This window comes from Rhinopithecus roxellana, chromosome 2 (assembly GCF_007565055.1).
Source record: "Rhinopithecus roxellana isolate Shanxi Qingling chromosome 2, ASM756505v1, whole genome shotgun sequence".
Classification (NCBI taxonomy): domain Eukaryota; kingdom Metazoa; phylum Chordata; class Mammalia; order Primates; family Cercopithecidae; genus Rhinopithecus; species Rhinopithecus roxellana.
Window position 1 is genome coordinate 144,861,895 of NC_044550.1, and position 22,119 is coordinate 144,884,013.

The 22,119-nt window shown below is 40.2% G+C and overlaps 1 protein-coding gene across 19 annotated transcripts in view; it reads left to right on the forward strand.

Annotated features, from left to right (window-relative positions):
- The window catches only part of LIMCH1 (LIM and calponin homology domains 1), a 352,171-nt gene that overhangs the window by 129,448 nt on the left and 200,604 nt on the right, over positions 1-22,119 (forward strand). For all 19 annotated transcript variants that reach the window (XM_010384733.2, XM_010384727.2, XM_010384765.2 and 16 more), the window contains exon 2: positions 6,384-6,454. Coding sequence is in view for 18 of the 19 variants with exons in the window: in XM_010384727.2 (XP_010383029.2) it covers positions 6,384-6,454 (71 nt within the window). In the remaining variant the exon portion in view is untranslated. The remainder of the gene's footprint in view (positions 1-6,383; positions 6,455-22,119) is intronic.

Sequence of the window (22,119 nt, forward strand, 5' to 3'; positions counted from 1 at the left end):
AGTGGAGCATACTGATATACAATGTTTTATATCACATTATAAACACACTGTGAAAATGTTGCCATAAAGTTGTGTGGTTTTCTTTTTTTTTTTTTTTTTTTTTTTTTTTTTTTTTTTTTTTTTTTTTTTTTGAGGCGAAGTCTCGCTCTGTCGCCCGGACTGGAGTGCAGTGGCCGGATCTCAGCTCACTGCAAGCTCCGCCTCCCGGGTTTGCGCCATTCTCCCGCCTCAGCCTCCCGAGTAGCTGGGACTACAGGCGCCCGCCACCTCGCCCGGCTAGTTTTTTTTTGTATTTTTAGTAGAGACGGGGTTTCACTGTGTTAGTCAGGATGGTCTCGATCTCCTGACCTCGTGATCCGCCCGTCTCGGCCTCCCAAAGTGCTGGGATTACAGGCTTGAGCCACCGCGCCCGGCCAAAGTTGTGTGGTTTTCTTTATTAGACTTTTTTTAAAGTCGCCCATGTTTCTTATTTGGATGGTTCAGAGCAGTACCATTGACATAGACAAACTTAGAAACATAATTACCTTTTAGTTTTGTGGAAAGGAAATAGGATGCAGATGAGCTTCCTCACTAATTACTTCCATAAAATAGTGTGATCACACATTAAAATCTCCTCTTGCTTCTGCTTTTGGTGTAACTGCTAAAGTAGAGGAACACTTTTCTTTTCCTTTAAAATCATCAAGATTTTGGTGAATTATCCATTCATTGATTGTGTTAATCTTCGTGTCCCTCTAAGAAATATTTTGGTTAGTGAATTAATCCTAAAGCATAAAGCAAGAAAAATCTGGTATTGGGCTTCCTTGAAAGGCATATAGGGCATAGTCGGTGACATAATTGCCACCGTAAGTACTTCTGAGGGTCCCCTTGAATGGAGACATATATCGAAGTTTATTATGCCCACCTTTAAGACAGTGGTGTCCAGTAGTTTTTGTCCATGCATGCCCATTAGTTTGTGTGTTTGTATGTTTACTTGTTTGGTTTTATGTTGAGCACCATTAGGGAACTATGAGAACTTTCACTTAACCTTGAGTGAGATGAGGAGCTATGGGGGTGGGAGCGGGGTCTGAGTGGAATGGTAACATGATCTAATTTTACAGGATTACCCTGGCTGCTGGGTTGAGAATAGATGGACAGGAGGCAAGGGTAGAAGCAGCAAGACCAGTTAGGAGACCCTTGGCCTATGTAGGTGTGACAGTGGCTTGGCAAAAGACAGTAGAATGCAGGCAATTAGAAGCAATGATTCTGGCTAAGTTCTGAAGGGAGAATCAACAGGATTTGTTGATAGATGTGGTTAGGTGTAAAAAGATAGAGGTCAAGAATAACTCTTTAAGATTTTGGCCAAACAGCTGCAAAGATAGAGCTATAAGGATTAAGTGATCAATGGGCAAGGATCAAGAGGGTAAGAGAGCAGGATTTGGGGGGCTGATGAAGTGCTCCTGACATTGCATGCAGCTCTTCCCCTGCTGTCCCCTGAATGCTTCTCAACCTGGGCTCTCTCTTCATCACTTCCATCTCAGGCTCTTTTTTTTTTTTTTTTTTTTTTTTTTTTGAGATGGAGTCTTGCTCTGTCGCCCAGGCTGGAGTGCTGTGGCCAGATCTCAGCTCACTGCAAGGTCCGCCTCCCAGGTTCACGCCATTCTCCTGCCTCAGCCTCCCGAGTAGCTGGGACTACAGGCGCCGCCACCTCGCCCGGCTAGTTTTTTGTAGTTTTTAGTAGAGACGGGGTTTCACCGTGTTAGCCAGGATGGTCTCGATCTCCTGACCTCGCGATCCGCCCGTCTCGGCCTCCCAAAGTACTAGGATTACAGGCTTGAGCCACCGTGCCCGGCCTTCTCAGGCTCTTTTTAAGAGCTCTGCTAAACTTCCCCATTCTGCTAAGCTTCCCATTCTGCTAAGCTTCCCATCCTGCCCTTGTGTCTGTGGAGAGTGATCATGAGCTGATGGTTTGCCCAGTGCCTGGTCTGGAAGGTTACTGAGAGTCCTTCATCAGTCAGGATCTGGGTGGCACAGTAAGGGAAGGCAGTCACTTTTTATATGCCCTGCAAATGGACTGTTGGTACTGGTGGTTGATTCTTGGCAGCTGTTTTACTGTTTATAGCAATGGCTTATGCTATCATGAGGGGAACAGGAATTAGCAGTCTTTATTGTTAGTATATAGAATGTGTGATATTGTAAACATATTATAAAGATGTTGCTGAGAGGGGTTGTTGAGACAGGCCATTCCAAATCCTGACTACAGTGGAAGGTCCTCCCTCTATGTTTCTGAACTGCTGGCTTAGTTTAGTATACAAGGTGAGGGCTTTGTGAAATGTGCTGTGCATAGGAATCATGTGGGAATCTTTTTAAGATGCTGTTTCTGATTTAGTAGTTCTTAGAGGGGGTGGAAGCACTGAGAATCTATGTTTCTTTCTTTCTTTTTTCTTTTGAGATGGAGTTTTGCTTTGTCAGCCAGGCTGGAGTGCAGTGGTGCAATCTCGGCTCACTGCAACCTCCGCCTCCCGGATTCACACCGTTCTCCTGCCTCAGCTCCTGAGTAGCTGGGACTACAGGCGCCGGCCTACACGCCTGGCTAATTTTTTGTATTTTTAGTAGAGATGGGATTTCACCGTGTTAGCCAGGATGGTCTCAATCTCCTGGCCTTGTGATCCACCCACCTCGGCCTCTGAAAGTGTTTTTTTTTTTTTTTTTTCTTAATAGTTACGTTACTTGTATTTATCATAAGACTTTAGATTGCTTTTCTCATCAATCGGTGAGCTTCCTGCACACAGTGGCCACAGTTCATCTATGGTTCTATCTCTAGATCCTGCTCATCATCATTGCTCAATACATGGAGAAAGGCCTAGGTAAAGTGAACCAGAGATTCTGAAATAAATATAGCTAAACTTTGTTGGGTTCTCAGTGTTGGCACTGTTTTCACTATAACATAATGCTTTTAACAAAAATGTAAAGACTTATGAAAAAATGTTTTAGAACCTTTCTAATCACTTCTTGGAGAACAAAGTTTAGTATTACAGAGAGGATTAGTGATGTTTCCAAAATGTAAATCATTCTGACAGATGACCCATCAGTGGCAGACAAATCATGGACAGATTCTAGGGAAAAAATGCCAACATGTTTAAAGTCTATGTTTAAAATATTAACTTTTTAAATGGGATATTTCTTAATTTCTTTATTTTGGGAGAACTAGATATTCATAAACTGTTGAATGACTTTTTAAAATTCATTTTCTTACCGTCCCTCAAATAAGAATGAGAGGATATTAACAAAAAAATTGTTGGTGACATTACATAGTGGGAGGGTTAACGAGCATGGTTTATGATAGAATTTAAACTTTGGTTTGTAAGGAAAAATTGAGACCATTTAGTTTCTTTAGACTGTTTAAAACCTTGTTTGATTTTTCTGATGGCTAAAGTAATATATATTGTAGAAAGTTTTGGGAAAATATTGAAAAATTTAAAAAATAAAGTAAAAGTCATATATGATTCCCAATGTGAAGAAATACCATTTTTGGCATATTTTGTGTATGTGTCTTATAATATCTGTCTGTTTTTGGTATCAGGGTAATAGTAACCTAGTAAAATCAATTGGGAAGTATTCTTTCCTTTTCAATTATCTGGAAGAGTTTGTGTAGAATTGCATTATTTCTTCCTTAGATATTTGGTACTATTTATTAGGTAAGCCTTCTGGGCCTGACATTTTCTTTGTGAGAAGATTATCTATCTATGTCTTTGTTGAGTGAATTATGGCTGTTTGTGTCAAGGGATTTGATCATCATCTAAGTTGATGAATTTATTGGTATAAATTTATAACTTTTCTTGTTATCCTTTTAGTATCTATAGTATCTGTAATAATGTCATCACTGTCATTCTTGATGTCAGTAATTTCTGCCTTCTTTCTTTTTTGACTAAAAACAAAAGGGTTACTAATTTTATTGGCTAAGAGTTTATTAATGTAGCCAAAGTTTTCTAAATTTTATTGATCTCACAAAAACCCCCACCAGCTTTTGGTTTCTTTGATTTTTCTCTGTTGTTTTTCAGTTTTGTATTTGATTGATTTCACTCCTGAGTTTCCCCCCTTTCTTCTACGTAATTTGACCTTAATTTGATGAGATAAAGCACAATTCATTGATTTGAGATGATCTTTTCTGATATGGGCATTTTGTGGCATTCCTTTCTTCTAAATACTGCGTTAGTGTCTTTCCATACATTTTGATATTACCATATTCTTTCACGACGAAATACATTCTAATTTCTTCTTGATTTCTTCTTTGATCAATGGGTTATTAAGAATTGTGTTATTTAGTTTAAAAATATTTGGGGGATTTTCCAGTGGTATTTCTGTTGTTAGCTTAGAATTTAATTCAATTGCAATCAGATAATATATTTTGTATGAATTCTTTTAAGTGTGTTGAGATTTGTGTTCTGACTCAGAATTTGGACGGTCTTCATGAATGCTCACTGTGAACTTTAAAAAATGTACATTCTGCAGTTTTAGGGTAGAATATTCTAGAAGTGTCATTTAGGTCTATTTGGTAGATAGTGTTGGTCAAGTCTTCTATAGCGTTATTGATTTTTCTCTCTACTTGTCCTGTCAGTTATTGAAGAGAGATATATAAATCTCTGACTCTGTTTGTGGATATGTCCATTTCTCTGTATAGTTCTATCTGTTTTGGCTTGTGTATTTTGAAGCTTTTTAATTAGGTGTGTGGATGTTTAGGATTCTTACATCTTCCTGATTAGTGAGCCTCTTTATCATTATCCAATGATTTTATTTCTGTTATTTTTGTTATGAAAGTTTCTTTGTCTGATATACAGTTATATCAGACTTTCCCGGAAAAGAATATATATTTCCTAAACAATACAGTGTGACAACGATTTACATATAACCACATATATATGGTTAATCCAGCTTTCTTTTGATTAGTGTTATCATGGTATATCTTATTTTATTCTTTTATTTAACTTTTTGTGTCTTTATATTTAAAGTGCATTTCTGTAGGCAGTACATAGTTGTTGGATCCTGCTTTTTTAGCTTTTCTGACAATCTCTGTCTTTTAATTGGGGATGTTTAAACCATTTATATTTAAGGTAAGTATTGACATGATCAGGTTTAAGTTTATAATCTATTTTTTTTTCTATTTGCTCCTTCTGTTCTTTGTTCCCCTTCCCCTTTTTTGTTGCTTTTTAAATTGTTAGTATTTTTTATAATTAATTTTATCTCCTTTCTTGGTTTGTTAGCTATAACTTTATTTTGCTATTTTAGAGGTTGCTTTAGGGTTTATAGTCAAATCAGGCTTCCATATCCATGAGTTCTACATCTGTGGGTTCAACCAACTGTGGACCAAAAATATTTGAAAAAAAAGCATCTGTTTTTGTTTTCATTATTTCATAAACAATACAGTGTAACAACTATTTATATAGCATTTACATTATGTTATGCAGTGTAATCTGGAGATGATTCAACATATACTGGAAGATGTGCATAGGTTATATGCAAATACTACACCATTTTTTATCAGAGACTTGAGCATTCACAGATTTTGGTAGCTGCGATGGGTTTTGAAAGCATTCCCCCATGGATATTGAGGGATGCCTGTGTACATACTTACCTGGTATATTTCAGGTGCTCAATAAATATTTACTGAATGAACACATGAACAAATGTCTCCCTGGTGCCCAGGCCACAGGGCTGCTGAGAGCCAGAGGCACCAAGAGTGGTTGTCAATCCTGTGCTGTCAGACAATTATTCTTTCCCAGCTTTTAGTTTTTTCTCTTTTATGCCATATTATTAATGGATATTGACTTTAATCTTCCTGTCTTGATGTTAGTACCTTGAGATTAGGCATCCATATTCTCTGCTCCGTCAGTCCGTGGAGGTTTCAGTAAATAGGGACTTTATCCTCAGGTGCGCTTTCCCCAGGCTTTTTGAAAGTGTGCGTGGAGTGGGTCCTCTGGATGAAAGAGACTGTGGCCTTGACTAACTGTGCCCAAACCCCTAGAAGTATGAAATTCTTATCAGGAAGAGCAGATATTTTTTAAGGTAGTAAGTAGAAAAAAAGACTTCAAAGAAATGGTCTAAATTTAACTTTAGTTGATCTAGGCAAAGCTATACATGGGAAGGCCTGAAATTCAGGCCTAACAAATTTTCCCCATTCTTGGAATGCCACCAGTTTTTTCAAGGTTCTTGAAAAAAAATTATATATATATATATAATTATATATATAATTTTATATATATAATTTTTTATATATATACACATACATATATACACATATATAATTATATATATATACACACACACATGCACACACACATATATATCTGATTGGGCTTCTTGATTTAAAAAGAAAAACTTATGCTCCCTTTTTCTTTTCTCTTTTGCAGCAAGTAACTGGCAGAAGTTTTGGTGATAAAGATTTTCGGACAGGTTTAGAAAATGGAATCCTCCTCTGCGAGTAAGTATAGCCTATATTCAGTTGGTTTTATTCAAAAAACATCATTAATACTATCCAGTTTGGCTGTAAGATTTCTAGTGTTTTGTTTTGAATTTATTCACAGTTTGAATCTGAAACTCAAAAAATCACTGGGCTAGACAAGAAACACAAGTCAGTGTGGGAGCCTTGGTGTCCAGTAGGGAGTGGTGGGGACTGTGGCAACTGCAAACAAGACAGAGAAAGAGCATCTGGTAGCTGCTGCTCAGCTCCAATAATCTTTCACTGTGCATCAATTTGAGCCCATGTAATTGTAAGGGTGGACCTAATTGTGGTAAAAGTAAAACTTTTCTCCCCATTTAAATCCCAAACAAAAGCAGCTTGTACCAAAAGTGGACACAGTATACTTACAACATCTTAAAAGCATGCCAGGTAATGTTCCTCACTTTGCCTATTTCACTGGTGTATTTTGAATATGTTTAATTTGTGCTGTTGGCAAAATTTAAATGTGAACAATAACTACAGTGTTTAATTTTTGTGTTTTGAAGAATTCGGGGCTCCTGTGAAGTGGCTCTAGATATAAAATAAGCAGAGCCTTCATACTTATAAAGTATAGACATAAATTTCAAGATTTATGGATAGACGTAAATTTCAAGATTTCAAAATTTGCATTTATTTAACAGGTTCTGTAATTTCAATACTGATTTTTGTTTTATTGAGGTGAAATGTACATACAGTGAAACACATAGCTCCTAACTATACAATCTAATGGGTATTGAAAGATTTGTGCATGTATGTAACCTATACCCTAATCAAGATATGAAACAAAAAGTTTCCTCATGCCCCTTCTCACTCAATCTCAAGCCCCTGGAGACAAGCACTGTTCTGATCTCTATCACAGTAGGATCTGTTTTGCCTTCTCTTATACTTGATTTCAATGGAATGACATAGAATAAACTCTTGTTTTTGACAACTTTCAGAATATTGCTTGGGATCCAATGATAACATGGAAAGGGTGTGGGTTTGGAGCCTGGGGACTAGAGATTGATGTTCTTACTTTACCCCTAAGTCATTTAATCTCCTCAAGTCTCATTTTTTTCCTAAAATCATAATAAAAAATTTATAACTCTATTTCATAGGCTTTTTATGAGCTTCAAAAGGATAGAGTGAGTGAGGCACTTTCAAAGATTGTGCAGCACTGTGCAGATGTTGACTATTTTGTTGAACCTCTCAACACAGCTCCTGTCAGCACTTTTTCTGCCTCCCGCCTGCTCTTCTTTCTTCAAAGAAAAATGTATATCTTCTATTTGATGTTTCCATATTCTCTTTCCTACGAGAGAGTCTCTCCACCTTACTCGTATATCCCTCACCACCTCTTTTCTCATTATTACATCTAAATCAGAGCTTAACTCTTAGGTAAGCTGTAATTACTTCAGCGCCTCAGTGGATGCAAGCCAGTCAGGCTCTGAACTCTCTCCCTCTGTTCTAGCACTTGCTTTTCCCATGATTCTGGGCTTAGCCCTCTCCAGATATTAACAGACTAGCCAAAATCTGATCTAATTCATGTGGACCATGTTGGTTCAATTGAAGTGGGTCTTTGGTCCAATTTTTGTTTACCCAACATTTGCTCCAGAGATTCTTGTAGGCATCCACTTCTCCGCTATATTCTCATGCCCGGGTAGGTAGGATGAAATTGTCTTAAGTCCTCTGATCACAGGGGATTAGACCCACTGGTGTATTTGAAGGAGCATGAGCTTTGGAGTCTGAGGTCTAGGGATCAAGCCTTTGTTTCCTCAGTGGGACTCTAGCTAGCAGCCCCGGCAAAGAGTTTGCTAAAGTGGAATGAACCACATAGGAGGCCTGAGGCAAGGAAAGCCAGTAGCATGAACCTCTGCTAGGTCCTTTGAGAGAAAGCTGGGTCAGGAGCCAGAGAAACCAGATGCACACAAATTTCTAGGCATGGAAATTGCAGAGCAATGAGAACCAAAACCATGACCCAGGAGCTGCATGCAATGGTGGCTGGGGACGAGGGAGGAAGAGAGTTTTCTTTCTCACCCTTATGGCTAGGTTTTGTCTAAGTCGAGACTATTAGGCTGCCACAGACTGAGATAAGCAGGTATATTTTCTGGGACTTGTACCCCAAGGCCAGTCTAGCAAAAAGGGAGACTTACTCTGTTGAAAATGTGGGATTGTTTGATGGCAGGGGCCAAAAGCCAGGACACTCAGCATGGAGGATTTTAGGAAGTTGAAGGCTCCCAGACAGTGGAGCCACACAGGTGTCAAACACCTGTCTTTGGAGATTAGATTAGAATGCCAAAGACTGTACCGCTCTCTAGAACTGGAGAGAGTTTAGTGGATGACGATGATTAGGAGTTCTAACTCATAGCCACCCCACACCACAGAAACATTGAAAAATATAAGGACTCTACAATTTCAAATTTTGAAAACTAAGCAGTTTAGCTCTTCTTAGAATGGGGCTTTTTATAGTATATAGGCTTTAAAAAGTTATTTGATGCTTTCCAGTTTTGTGTTATTCAAAATAGAAGCCCAGTTGGTATCTTGGAGCAGTGTTATCCCAGTTGGCAAATACATGAGCAGCATTGTTGAATTCTTTCTTTTGTTCAACAAATGCTCATCTTTTTGTCCAAGCTGGATCCACTCTAAATGTTGGTAGCAACTGTGTAGAGACACCAGCATCTTTGTTCACTAAAAATTTCCTGAGCTGTTGTAGGAATCTAAAGAAACAAACAAAAAAAAACACCTTCATCATTTTCATTAAACAGAAGGGTACCTTCTGGGCCTGGAGTCTGTTTTTTCCCCTGACCAGCCTGTTTTCAAACTTAACTGTGGTCTCTAAGGAATATTATTATACCGATTTTACAGAGAAAGTAACTGAGGTAAAAAGGATTAAATAACTTGGCTAAGGTCACACAGATAAAAAGTATTTAAGTTTGGCTGGGCGCGGTGACTCTCGCCTGTAATCCCAAACTTTGGGAGGCAGGGTGGGTGGGTCACCTGAGGTCAGGAGTTCAAGACCAGCCTGGCCAACATGGTGAAACCCCATCTCTACTAAAAATACAAAAAATTAGCCGGGCTGGGTGGCGGATGCCTGTAATCCTAGCTACTCAGGAGACTGAAGCAGGAGAATTGCTTTAACCTGGGAAGCAGAGGTTGCAGTGAGCTGGAATCGTGCTACTGCACTCCAGCCTGGGCAACAAGAGTGAAACTTCGTCTCAAAAAAAAAAAAAAAATTAAGTTCAGGAGGTCTGATCCCTTAGCTCTTGCTCTTAATCACTGCCCTGTTCTAGAATTGGGATTTTAATGAGAGAGAAAAGAAAGAGATTGGCGGGTGGAGAGAGGAGAGGGCATTAGTGCCTGCAGAGCTAAGTGTGGGGAGGGTGGCAGTGCAGAGGGTGAACCACGGGGTCTCAGCTGGGCAGAGGACAAACAAGGACTGCATGGGGTTGGTGGTCTTAGAAAAATATAAGCATCAGGGACCTGGTGGTCCCACTTGGGCTAAGAAGGCAGCTTCAATAAAAGCAAGGACAAGAGAGCTGAAAGGGTCGGAGGCTGTGGTCAGTGGAGGATGTAGGAGTTTCAGTTTTTGATAGAGCAATCAAGACCAGATGGAGACAAATGAGAATTGTGGACCTGGATTAAAGACTACAGAAACAGGAGAGAGAAAAGATGAGCACCTACATACAGCACGTACGATGGAAATGGAATACCCTCAAAATCACCCTGGGAGAGCTTTTTCTCCCTATGGCTTTGAATATCAACCCCCATGCAGGAATATTAATACATAAATGTATAACTTACAGTAATAGCAAGTATAATATAGAGTGCCTGTGTCCAGTGGAATGGCAGTAGATGTGTTTTTGCCATACTCATGTCTGTCTTCCTCTGTTGTTTTTGCCAAGTGTGTGTGTAGTTGAAGTTTCGGAGGTTAAATGCTTAAATGGTATGAGCCCTCTTCTGAGTATTTAATAAGAGGCTGGGGTCAAAGTGTGACAGAGTCACAAATATGTGACAAATGTTATGCTGTTAGAAGTATTAATCATATACGGCAGTGTCCTTGATGACTTATGAGTCAAAAAGGAGGGCTGCAGAGAGTCTTTAAAGAAGCTACACCCAGGTTGGAGTCATTAGCAGATGATATTCTCTGCTTCCCTGTACATACACCAGGCTGTTTGAAATAACTCCAGAAAAGAAACTTTCTGACTTGTGTCCCTGACTCTGATTTTATTATTTAGATAAGAGTCTGTGGAATTATATCTGGATCAGGGTTGGCAAATTATGGCCCTTGGCCTATTTTTTTGTTTGTTTTTTTGTTTTTTACTGGCCTTCTTGCTAAGAATTTTTTTTACATTTTTAAAGGATTTTAAACCAAACTAAATTAAACAAGAGTCTATATGTGACTCACAAAGCCTAAAATGTTTACTATCTGGTCCTTTACAGAGAAACTTTGCCAGTTCTAAAGGACTGTTGGATTAATTTTAGATGTAAATTATTTATCCTTGTAAAGTTAAGAAATTGAGTTTAGGCACTGCAAAATGCTATTTGGGTAAATTAAATAACATTTTACAAAAGATTTTCCCAGGAGTCTCTTTACAGGTTTTCTCCCCCACCTTTTTATTTTGGACAATTTCAAATTTGTAGAAAAGTTACAAGAATAATATAATAAATATCCATATACCCTGCACCTCAATATACTAATTATTATCATTTTGCCATATTTACTTTATCTCTTCATGTGTGTGTGTGTGTGTGTGTGTGTGTGTATATATATATATATATATATATATATATATATATATATGCCTCTTTTTCCTTGAGCCATTTGAATGTAAGATGCAAACATCGTAAAACTTGACTCCTAAATGTTGCAGGGTGGATCTTTTAAATATGGGAACATTATCCTCCATAAGCATTCAAGGCATTTAGCAATAATATAGTAATGTCTAAAGCATAGTCCAGAGTTAAATGTTGCTAGTATCCCCAGTAATATCCTTTATACTGATTTTTTACAAATCTAGGATCTGGCTGGGGGCGGTGGCTCATGCCTATAATCCCAGCACTTTGGAAGGCCAAGGCGGGTGGATCATGAGGTCAAGAGATCGAGTCCATCCTGGCCAACATGGTGAAAACCCGTCTCTACTAAAAATGCAAAAATTAGCTGGGCGTGGTGGCACATGCCTGTAGTCCCAGCTACTCGGAAGGCTGAGGCAGGAGAATCTCTTGAACCCGGGAGGCGGAGGTTGCAGTGAGCTGAGATTATGCCACTGCACTCCAGCCTGGCGACAGAACGAGACTCCATCTCAAAAAAGAAAAAAAAAAAATATATCTAAGATCTAATCAAAGGTCACACATTGCATTTGGTTACCATGCCTCTTTAGCCTCCCTAATCCTAGAAAATCCATCCAGTCTTTTGTGTCTTTCATAACATGAACACGTTTGAAGATTCCAGACCAGCTATTTTGTAGAATATATCTCACATTTGGGTTTTTCTAATTTCTTCCTCATGGTTAAATTCAGGTTAGACAGTTATAGCAAGAACACATGGGTGATGTTCTTGGCATGGGACATAGTAGGGTTTGTACCATTGCTGGTAATGTTATGAGTGATAATTGGTCAAGGTGATGTCCCCAAGATTTATGCATTGTTAATATGCCTTTTCTCTTTTGTCATCTGTGAAAGATACTCTGAAATTGTGGAAATAACTTAATATCCCCAGATCTTTCATCCAATGGCTTTAGTATCTATTGATGATACCTTCCTGAATCAATCATTACATTGAGAGTTGCACAATGGTGACTTTCTAATTCTATTCTTTCTGCATTTGTTAGCTGTCATTCTTGTGTCTTTTTGAAGAAAAGAGCCTTTCTCCCTCCTCTTTTTGAGTATCACTAATCCATTGGCATCTATACTTTTACATAACCCTTAATTGCTAAAAAAATTCTCTATAGATAATGAATGAGGTAAGTGATAATAGCAGACCTGTTTTACAAATATAACCAGAATATAGAACATCTAAGATTTAAAGATTTAAAGTCAGTCCTCTGGATTTTAGAGCTTTTGTGTTCATATAGATAGATGGTTCATATTTCTCTTTGTTTTTATATTGTCTTCCAATTCTTGCTTTATCTTAGTGTTCACCTTTGGCAAGGTCAGATGTCCTGCCCTGGCCAATGTTCAGGCAGAATCACCAATGTGACTATATTGGGCACACCTGACCAAGGAAGGAGCTTCCAGTGAAGACTTTGAGAGAGACAGGTACTAGAAGAATGTAAACATCAAAGGCCTGGTACTCCCACTTGGTTTAAGAAGGCAGGTTCAATACAAGTGAGGGCATGAGAGTGCTGAAAGGATAGGAGGCTGGGGTCAGTGGAGGATGGAGGGGTTTCAGTTTTCGATAGAGTGGTTGAGACCAGATGGAAACAAACGGGAGAGGTTGACCTGGACTAAAGACTACAGAGACAGGGGAGAGAAAAGACTAGCACCTACTGGCAGCATGAATGATGGAAACTGAGTACCATCAAAATCACCATGGAAGCTGTCATATTTCAGCATGGGGGCTCTGGGTGAGGTCACTGGGGAGTTCAGGTAAGAACTCTGCACAAGAAAGACCATTAATGGCCACTGTGATTTTCTTTAACCCCTGAGAAAAGTACAGACCACACATGAGTTAGTTCTACACAGAACCTTCAGTGTTTTTAAGTTAGTCGTTGTAAAGATTATTTCTTTGAAAGCATAGATATATGTGGATGAGAAAGAGTCTGCTAGTGCCTTACCATTTTCTATCTTATCTGAAGCATTCACTGCAAGAACTTTAAGGAAATGAACTCTTAGGTGTTTTAGAATCTCATGTTTTTTGACCAGAGCTGTATGAAAGTCATATTTCTACTTGTGAACATGAAGGGGTATAGTTGACTTAGGAGGCTGGAAAGATTCCCTCACTTTTTGGTGTTGCTTGATGTGTGAAATCAAGAATTGATAAGCCTTGTAGAGATAAGTCATCTAGTCACCACATCAAAAGGAGGCAGAGGTGTTCCAGCTTTTCTTTTATTTCTTCTGCTCTCATGTTGCTTGTTTAGGGATAATTCTATGAAGTATTTCAATTTTTTCGGTGGGGTCATTCTAGAGAAGGGATATGCTGCTTTATGTTTTGTCTCTAAGGTATAAATGAAAGTAACTGGAAAATATCCTTTTCCTGGTGATGAGACACAATTACTGAATTATAGAAAACAATAGAAAAATTAATTCCCTTGTCCACTGTATTAAATCTTTAGTGGGAATCTTAATTTAGAATTAGGAAAGTGGGTTTAAAATCAATGACATTTTCACTCCCACCTCCCGGTGTAGAATCCTTTTTTTTTTAAAAAAAAAAAAAAAAAAAAAAAAAAAGCTTCAATTTTTATTTTAGGTTCTAGGGTACATGTGCAAGATGTGCAGGTTTGTTACATAGGTAAATGTGTGCCATGGTGGTTTGCTGCATAGAGCAACCCATCACCCAGATATTAAGCCCAGCGTCTATTAGCTATTCTTCCTGATGCTCTCCCTCTCCCAATGCCCTCCCCCTGCACCACTGACAGGCCCCAGTGTGTGTTGTTCCACCTGTGTGTCCATGTGGTCTCATCATTCAGCTCCCCCTTATAAGTGGGAAGATGTGGTGTTTGGTGTTCCATTCCTGAGTTAGTTTGTTAAGGATTATGACTTCCAGCTCCATCCATGTCCCTGCAAAGGACATAATTTCATTCCTTTTTATGGCTGCATAGTATTCCATGGTGTATCTGTACCACATTTTCTTTTCTTTTCTTTTTTTTTTTTGAGACAGAGTCTCGCTCTGTTGCCCAGGCTGGAGTGCAGTGGTGGATCTCAGCTCACTGCAAGCTCCGCCTCCCGGGTTTACGCCATTCTCCTGCCTCAGCCTCCTGAGTAGCTGGGACTACAGGCGCCCGCCACCTCGCCCGACTAGTTTTTTGTATTTTTTAGTAGAGACGGGGTTTCACTGTGTTAGCCAGGATGGTCAAGATCTCCTGACCTCGTAATCCGCCCGTCTCGGCCTCCCAAAGTGCTGAGATTACAGGCTTGAGCCACCGCGCCTGGCCAACCACATTTTCTTTATCCAGTCTATCACTGATGGGCATTTGGATTAATTCCATGTCTTCACTATTGTGAATAGTGCTGTAGTGAACATATGCATGCTTGTATCTTTATAACAGAATGACTTATATTCCTTTGGGTATATACCCAGTAATGGAATTGCTGGGTCAAATGGTATTTCTGCTTCTAGATCTTTGAGGAATCGCCACACTATCTTCCATAGTGGTTGAACTAATCTACATTCCCACCAACAGTGTAAAGCATTCCTTTTTCTCTGCAACCTCACCAGCATCTGTTGTTTGACTTTTTACTAAACACTATTCTGACTGGCGTGAGGTGGTATCTCATTGTGGTTTTGATTTCCATTTCTCTAATGATCCGTGATGTTGAGCTTTTTTTCATACTGGTATAGAATTCTTTTTTCACTTTCCTCATTTCCTACTTGCAGAGATGTGTCAAAATGATGTTAGGCCTACATTTAAAGAATGGTTTTTTTTTTTTTTTTTGTGGTGGGGGGGTTGAGTTGAAGTTTGTTAGTGAGAATTTTTGTTGTTGTCAGTGATAGAAATGCAGCTGAAACCAGTTTAAACAAAAATGGGATGTGATTGGTTCATATGAATAAGCACAGAGGTAAATGTCACACACGCGCGCGCACGCGCACACACACACACACACCCCAGGTACAGATATAACTATATAACCATGCTTGAATTGTGTTATCTGACTGTTCTGTCTGTCTGTCTATCTATCTGTCTATCCATCCATCCATCCATCCATCTCTTGCCTTTGCTTTCTTCTTTATTGGCTTTGTCTTTGGGTAAGTTTTCCCATATGCTGACAAAGCTGGCTACTGTTAGCTTTTAGCTTATATTTTACTAGCTTTGCAATACAAGCAGGAAAAAAGAGATACTTTTTTGGGGTAATTCCAGTAGAAGTCCTGGTGCCTACCCTTTATTGACCTGAATTGGGCCTGGTGCTCATCCTGGAATTAACTGAGTGGCCAGGTCTGGATTTGCCCTTGCTTGGAGCCAGGAAGTAGCAGGGCACTCTCCATGGTCTGTCCTACCCTACAACTGCCCTACCTTTCCTGGAGAGTTGGGGAGGGAAAGTTGCTCACATGGAAATTAAGAAGCTATTATCAAAGAAGAAGGAATGACTGTTAGACCAACAAAACCAATATGTGCCCGCCGAAGGACTCTTACATCCAACCAGGACAGATAGCCTTTGGAACTTCTAGTGGAGAAAAGGTGAGCTTGAGAGTGGTGTGCAAGGCTTATTAGGTCTGTTTGAGGCCTGGGTTAGACTTACATAGGGGTGTGTTCGAAGAAGGATGCTTTGGAGGGACTTATGTTTTCAGACCTGTCCTGTCAGGAGTCCATTCCTTTATCCCTCTCCTCTTTAAACTACGGAGTGAGTTACCTTGGTGAGGTAAAACTGAGGCCACCAAAATCTACAGATCCCTCCTTCCTTGGGAGTGTTGCCAGAGAAAAACCTCTCTCCTAAGAAGCAGGCTTTGTCCTCTACTGGTGGTTTCCCTCAGCCCTCAAGTGATAACTGCCCTTCCTCTGAGCTTCCTCCCAGGCTTTTTACCTCCATCTCCAGGGGTTTGGGCTGATGTTTCCAGGAGCTGCCGTTTTTCTCCTGATGTGGCTGCCATGTTCCCCAACTCTGCTGCCTCCGAGCACTTGGAGTTGGGAGAGAGACCTCTCTCCCGATGACAGCTCTTTGAGCAAAACTTAGACAGGTTATCCTCTGAGTAGTCTGTACTTTTTCCTTTTAATTTATAGTACCCCTTACTGAATAACTTGGCACCAATTCTCTGAGAGTGGACAGGAGACCTTGGAGCTATCCAGTTGAGTTTCTCCTCACAATCATTTACTGTCTCCTAGAATAAGGCCTCTCTCCGTTTCTAGCTCTGTCCATCCTCAGGGTGTGTCTCTGCATACTTGAGACCTTTTCTTTCCAGGGTTTGGGGTTAATGTTTGCTTCTCTGGCATTAGTCCTGATATCTCTACATCCTGAGTTTCCTAGAGTTTCTTTAACCATTTCTTCCAGGAGGTCTAAGAGAGCCCCAGTCAGTGGGATCCCTGTGGAGCTGTTCAAACATCCTAGGTAGGTTTTGAAGCTGATGAGCTCCTGTGTCTGCACAGGGATGCTATTGATGTCACCAGAGCAGTTCCTTTTTGCATCTGAGTGGTTCCACTCATTGCAGATAATTTACCTCCTCTGCCCTGCTCACTTCAAACCAGTGGTGCCTCCCACTCATGGGAACAACGCCATACTCACCTTCAGATTCCCAAATGCTTCCTGGCAATGGCAGTATGCAGATACTTCATGGCTATTTGTAGCTTGCCCATAGAGAAATGCAAAGCCAAATTTAAAGTGTGTGTATGACTGTGTTTATTTTCTTACCTTGATTCTTACTGATATGCTCTCCCTTGTTCTCTGATTTGCTTATCATTTTCCCCACCCTTTTCTTCCATTTTGGTTACTATCTAAGGACATATATTTAACAAAAGCAAGTTCAAACCCTTTTATGAGAGAGTATAGTTGAACATGAATGGATTTTGGAATTCCTGCATTGAATCCTATGAAATTGTGTCAACAGACCAAAAAATAGTCAGATAATGTGATTTCCTAGGGTTCAACCTAGTAGATGAAGCAGATCCTAGATTTGCCTCCTGTGTGTCCTCAGGCTAGTAACCCAACCTCTCTGAGTCCCCCAGTTTACTTATCTATAAAAATAGATAATAATTGTAAAAATCCATATAGGATTGTTCTGAGGATAAAATGAGTTGAAAATATGTATAAAATTCTTTGTTCAGTGTTTGGAACATAGCAGGCACTTAAATGTTAAGTTTCCCCCGTTCATCTATATAACAGAGAAATTACTACTTCATGAGGTTTCTGGGAGATTCCAGTAGAGATTACAGTCAAGCACTCAGCATAGCATCTGGCACTTGCTTGGCACCCTGTACCACTGGCTGTTCTCATTATTATTTTTGGAAATAGTCCAAAAGTCAATTATGAATATGACATAGTCATTGCAACTCCATGTCACTGTGCACCCAATGGCTCACTCCCTCAGGCTGCCAGCAAGCCACGGGACGAAGGCATTTGGATTATACTTTCTAGCTTCTCTCATCTAGCTTGTGATCAAAAACTGGGCAAGAAAATTTGGGTCCCTTACAAACTTGATCATGTGTGAATAATGAACTTTGGCTGGCAGAGCTTGGGGACTAGAGTGATTGTTTTGAAAACAATAACCCTGACCTCTGTGGTGATGTCATTTCCTCCCATCCATCCAGTCTGTTGTGGTTTCCTTCTCTGGGAAGCTGTTTCAGAACCTTCTAGGCAGTGTTAATAGGTTCTTGTCTGACTGCTAAGTACCTATACACAACTCCACTTTAGTGCTATCATAGAGCTCTACCTCTTTGTCCCATCTTTGTACCAGATTGAGAGCTTCCTTGAAGACTCTTTATCTTTGTATTTCACTCATTGGACACTGGTATAGCAAATAATCCATCTATAGAAACACTTGGTGAATAGATTGAGACCCAGATATAAAATTTCTACCTAGGCCACCTGATCATCAATGACTGCCTTTAACTTTCTCCCAGTCTTAGTCAATATTTTTTTTTTCTCTCTCTCTGTTTCTGACACACACACACACACACACACACACACACACACACACACACACACACACACACACACACTTTGTATAAACAACAAACCATCCCTAAAGACTGGGAGACCAAAGGATGGATGTATATGCTTTCTTCAAGTATAAGATTCTCTATTACAAATTCCATCTTCCTAGGAGTCATAGAACTGAACTTAAAAGTTTTGTTTTGAAAACATATTGTCATGAAATGAAAGTGTGAGTATGTTAATCTACAAATAAGTGACCAATAAAGAATGTCTTAGTGGATTTTTGTCTCAGTTCCTATGTTGCGGAAATGATTTTCCAAAGATAAGAAATCTGTTGGCAAACACTTGTTCTGTCATCACTGATAAATGAGCTGCTTGTCAGAAGGAGGTCTGGCCTTGGATTCCTGTCATGGTTTCAGCATGAGATGTGGTGTGTCACGGATGTGTCCTAGTCTTGTAGGACAGGTTGAGGGTTGATGGTGTAAGTTTGAGTGGAGACATTTTATCACATGGAGGAATTGTTGGCTATCAACTATGTGCTGCATAGCACCAAATTAGGCACCACGAGCCATAAAAACAGAATATGAGACATGATCTTCAAAAGTTTTATGATGTGCTTGGGGACTGGACCCACACACACAGAGCAGTTAAGTTACAGTGTAAACTAGTGTATGAGTAAATGTAAAACCGACAAAGATTTAATCTCCAAGATTTAATAAGAGGTTAAACAAGGATACTGTTACATCTTGGAAGACAGTTAATTGGGGAGATATAATATTAATTGACTATTACTTAAGAAAAGAATAGGTTGAGGGAAAGGGAAAATCATCTTTATAGAAAAAAACAAGCAGTTTTTTCTTTGTTTATACTTTCGTAACACTCTGGTCACAAAAATGTGTGGTTTTTGTCCCTCAAAATGACCAATTCTCCAATACCATCTGGTTATCTTAAAGTTTAACTTAATCTCGACACTAACTGGAGATATACAGACCACACAGGTTAAGGGCTCAGTCTCACAAGACTGCCCCTGCCATTTAGATGCCAGCTGCAAGTAACAGGTCCTCAGGTGACCCACAACTTCTGTCTACTTGGCTACAAATTGGAGGCTCTCATGGCCTCCTTGGGTTTGAACATTTATCAGAATGGCTCACAGAACTCAGGAGAACATCCGTGTATTTATGGATTTATTCTAAAGGATTTGATAAAGGCTACAAACATGAACAGCCAAATGGAAGATGCAGAGGGGAAGGCATGGGGTTTTCATTCCTTTCTGGTTGGTCCATCCTCCCAGCACCTCCACATGCCCAGCAACCCAGAATATCTTCAGACTCTGTTTCAGGGACTTTTATGGAGGCTTTGTCACTTAGGCATGATTGGTTATCAATTCCATTTCCAGCCTGTCTCCCCTTCCTGGAGGATGAGAATGGGGCTAGAAGTTCCAAGTTTCTAATCATAGCTCGGTCTTTCTGGTAACCAGCCTCCATCTAGGAGCCTACCAAGAGTCACCTCATTAGAGCAAAAGATGCTCCTATCACCCAGGAAATTCCAAGGGATTAGGAGTTCTGCGTCAGCAACTGGGATCAGAGACTAAATGTTAGAGTGAAAAAATGCACCTAGCATTCCTATTGCTCAGGAAATTACAAGGAGTTTAGGGACTCTGTGCCAGGAGCTGGGGATGAAGACCAAAATATGGATTTCTTAATATAATTCACAGTATCACAGCATCCTACACAGGGACAAAAGCAGGAGGGAAGGTTTGGAGTCAGGAACGAGTAGGCTGTGTTTGGCACATATAGAGGATAGGTGCCTGAAAGGGCAAGGACATCTCTTCCTTTATCCAACTGACTTTTATAAGAACCCACTTATGAGTGTGGTGAGTTACTGTAAAGATGAATGCATTATGCAATCAAATCATGTAATGGTGGTGGTGGTGGGGGGGCAGCTGATCTGAAATCTAAATCCTGACTCTGTGTGGGATATAAACCTCAGATTCCCTTCAAGAAACACATTTAGGTGGAGACCTGAATGAAGAGGAGAATTCTTCTCTTCTACCAGGAAAGAGGAAAGGGAAATGAAAGTTGAGAAGAAACATACTCTACGGCTGAAAGAATAACATGATTGAAATCCCTATGACTGGAACAAGCTCTGTGTCTTGGAGGAATTGCAGGTTGACTTGTTTGGCCAAAAGGTAGAAAACCAATGAGGCAATGGTATGAGATCAGTGTGGATGGAAATAAGTAGTGGGGGCAAGATTGTGCAGGGCCTTGCAAGCCATGTAAGGATTTGGTGGTTTGATTCCCAAGAGCAATGGAAACGAAGAGGATTTTGAAGAAATCAATAGCACCTGGTAGAGTATAGTGATGAATGAAAGAAAAGACAAAAGATGATTTTGGTGTTTCAGTTGATTGGAGTCCTGATACAAGCCAGAAAGGTTCCTCTGTTTGTTGGAGAGGTCATGGTTTCAGTTTGGGCAGGTTGAGTTTGGGATATGGACAAGCCACCCAGGACCAGAGTCCTGTAGGCTGTTGGGATTGAGGGCCTGGCTCTTATAGGTGAGACGATGCATTCAACTTGCTCAAATTGGATTTGTGAGCCATTGTCAGATATCAGGGTTAAGCTGTGAGATATGGAAGCCTCTCTGAGGGAAAGGCCACATTAGGAAAGAGCCACAGAATGAGGTCTCAGTTTGAGGAAGTCTCTGCCCTGGATCATGGGTGGGAGAAAGAGAAGCTCACAAAAGAGCTATCAGAGAGATGAGAGGAAACCCAGGAAACTGTGAGGACACGGAAACCAAGAGGGCTAAGAAGACTTTTAAGAAGGTGGAGGTGATCTGTATCGTACGGGCCCCAGTAGATATCAGTTTGAGCAAGACCTCAGAAAAGGCCTGCCTTGCTTGCAGAAGGAAGGACTGGAGACTTTTATCAATTAATATGTAGCTCTGGGAACTGCCAGTCAACTGATCATGATTCCACCTAACTGTTTTAGGTCTAGCTCATGTTTTTGTATCATTCCAACAGGCTGTTGTTAGAGACCTTGTGTAATATAAACTACACATGCAATCTCTTTCTGAAAGATTGGTAAAGAGATGAGATGAGTATGACTCAATGACTACTGATTAGTAGAGCAACCATACACTTGTCATTCAAACTGAGACACTGTTCAGAGTGAAAGAGGGTATTAACCAGATGAGATGCTGGAACAAGTGGAATCTGGGACTGACCTCAGCTAACTGGGATATATGGTCACCCCAGTTATTGATGACTTTAGACTGGTCCCTACTTGTCACCATTGCTTTGTTCAGTATTCACAAACTGATCCCTTATTTAGTCCTCACAGCAACCCCAGTGAACCTAGATCTCCCAACTCGCTTCTGTAGATGATTAGATGGAGACCCGAGGTGGTAGGGCACAATATGTCTTTGCACTCTTTGTCTAGAGCTCTCTCTCTAACCCAGATGCTTGCTTCAATCTCAGCAAACTTGGGTCCTTATTCCATTACTGATTTTGGCCTTAGCAGACTGGGAAGAATTTGATAGGCTTTCTATGTAGGGTTCTCCCTTGTCCTTCTGCCAAATCACAATTGGCGATGCTGACTTGGCCTGTCTCCAGGTTTTTGGCACCAAGACTCATTAAGCCTTTAAGTTCAAGTGAGGACATTTCAACCCACTCCTTTTTTGAAAAAGATCTCCAGTGAAAAAGCTGCTTTTTGTTGGAAGATTGGCCTGGCTTAGGTGGGGGCTTAGGCAAGAATTGAGTATCCCCAACAAGCTTCTGTTAGAAAGATGAAAACAGATGGAGAACATGGAAGGTGAATATGCAGGACTCATGATGAGCAGAATGAACCCCCAGTGTTGCCTCTTTTTTTGAATCCTCACCAAATAAATAGCCCTTGGTTCTTACTCAAAAGAGGGACTCAGCACAGTAGGGGTACTG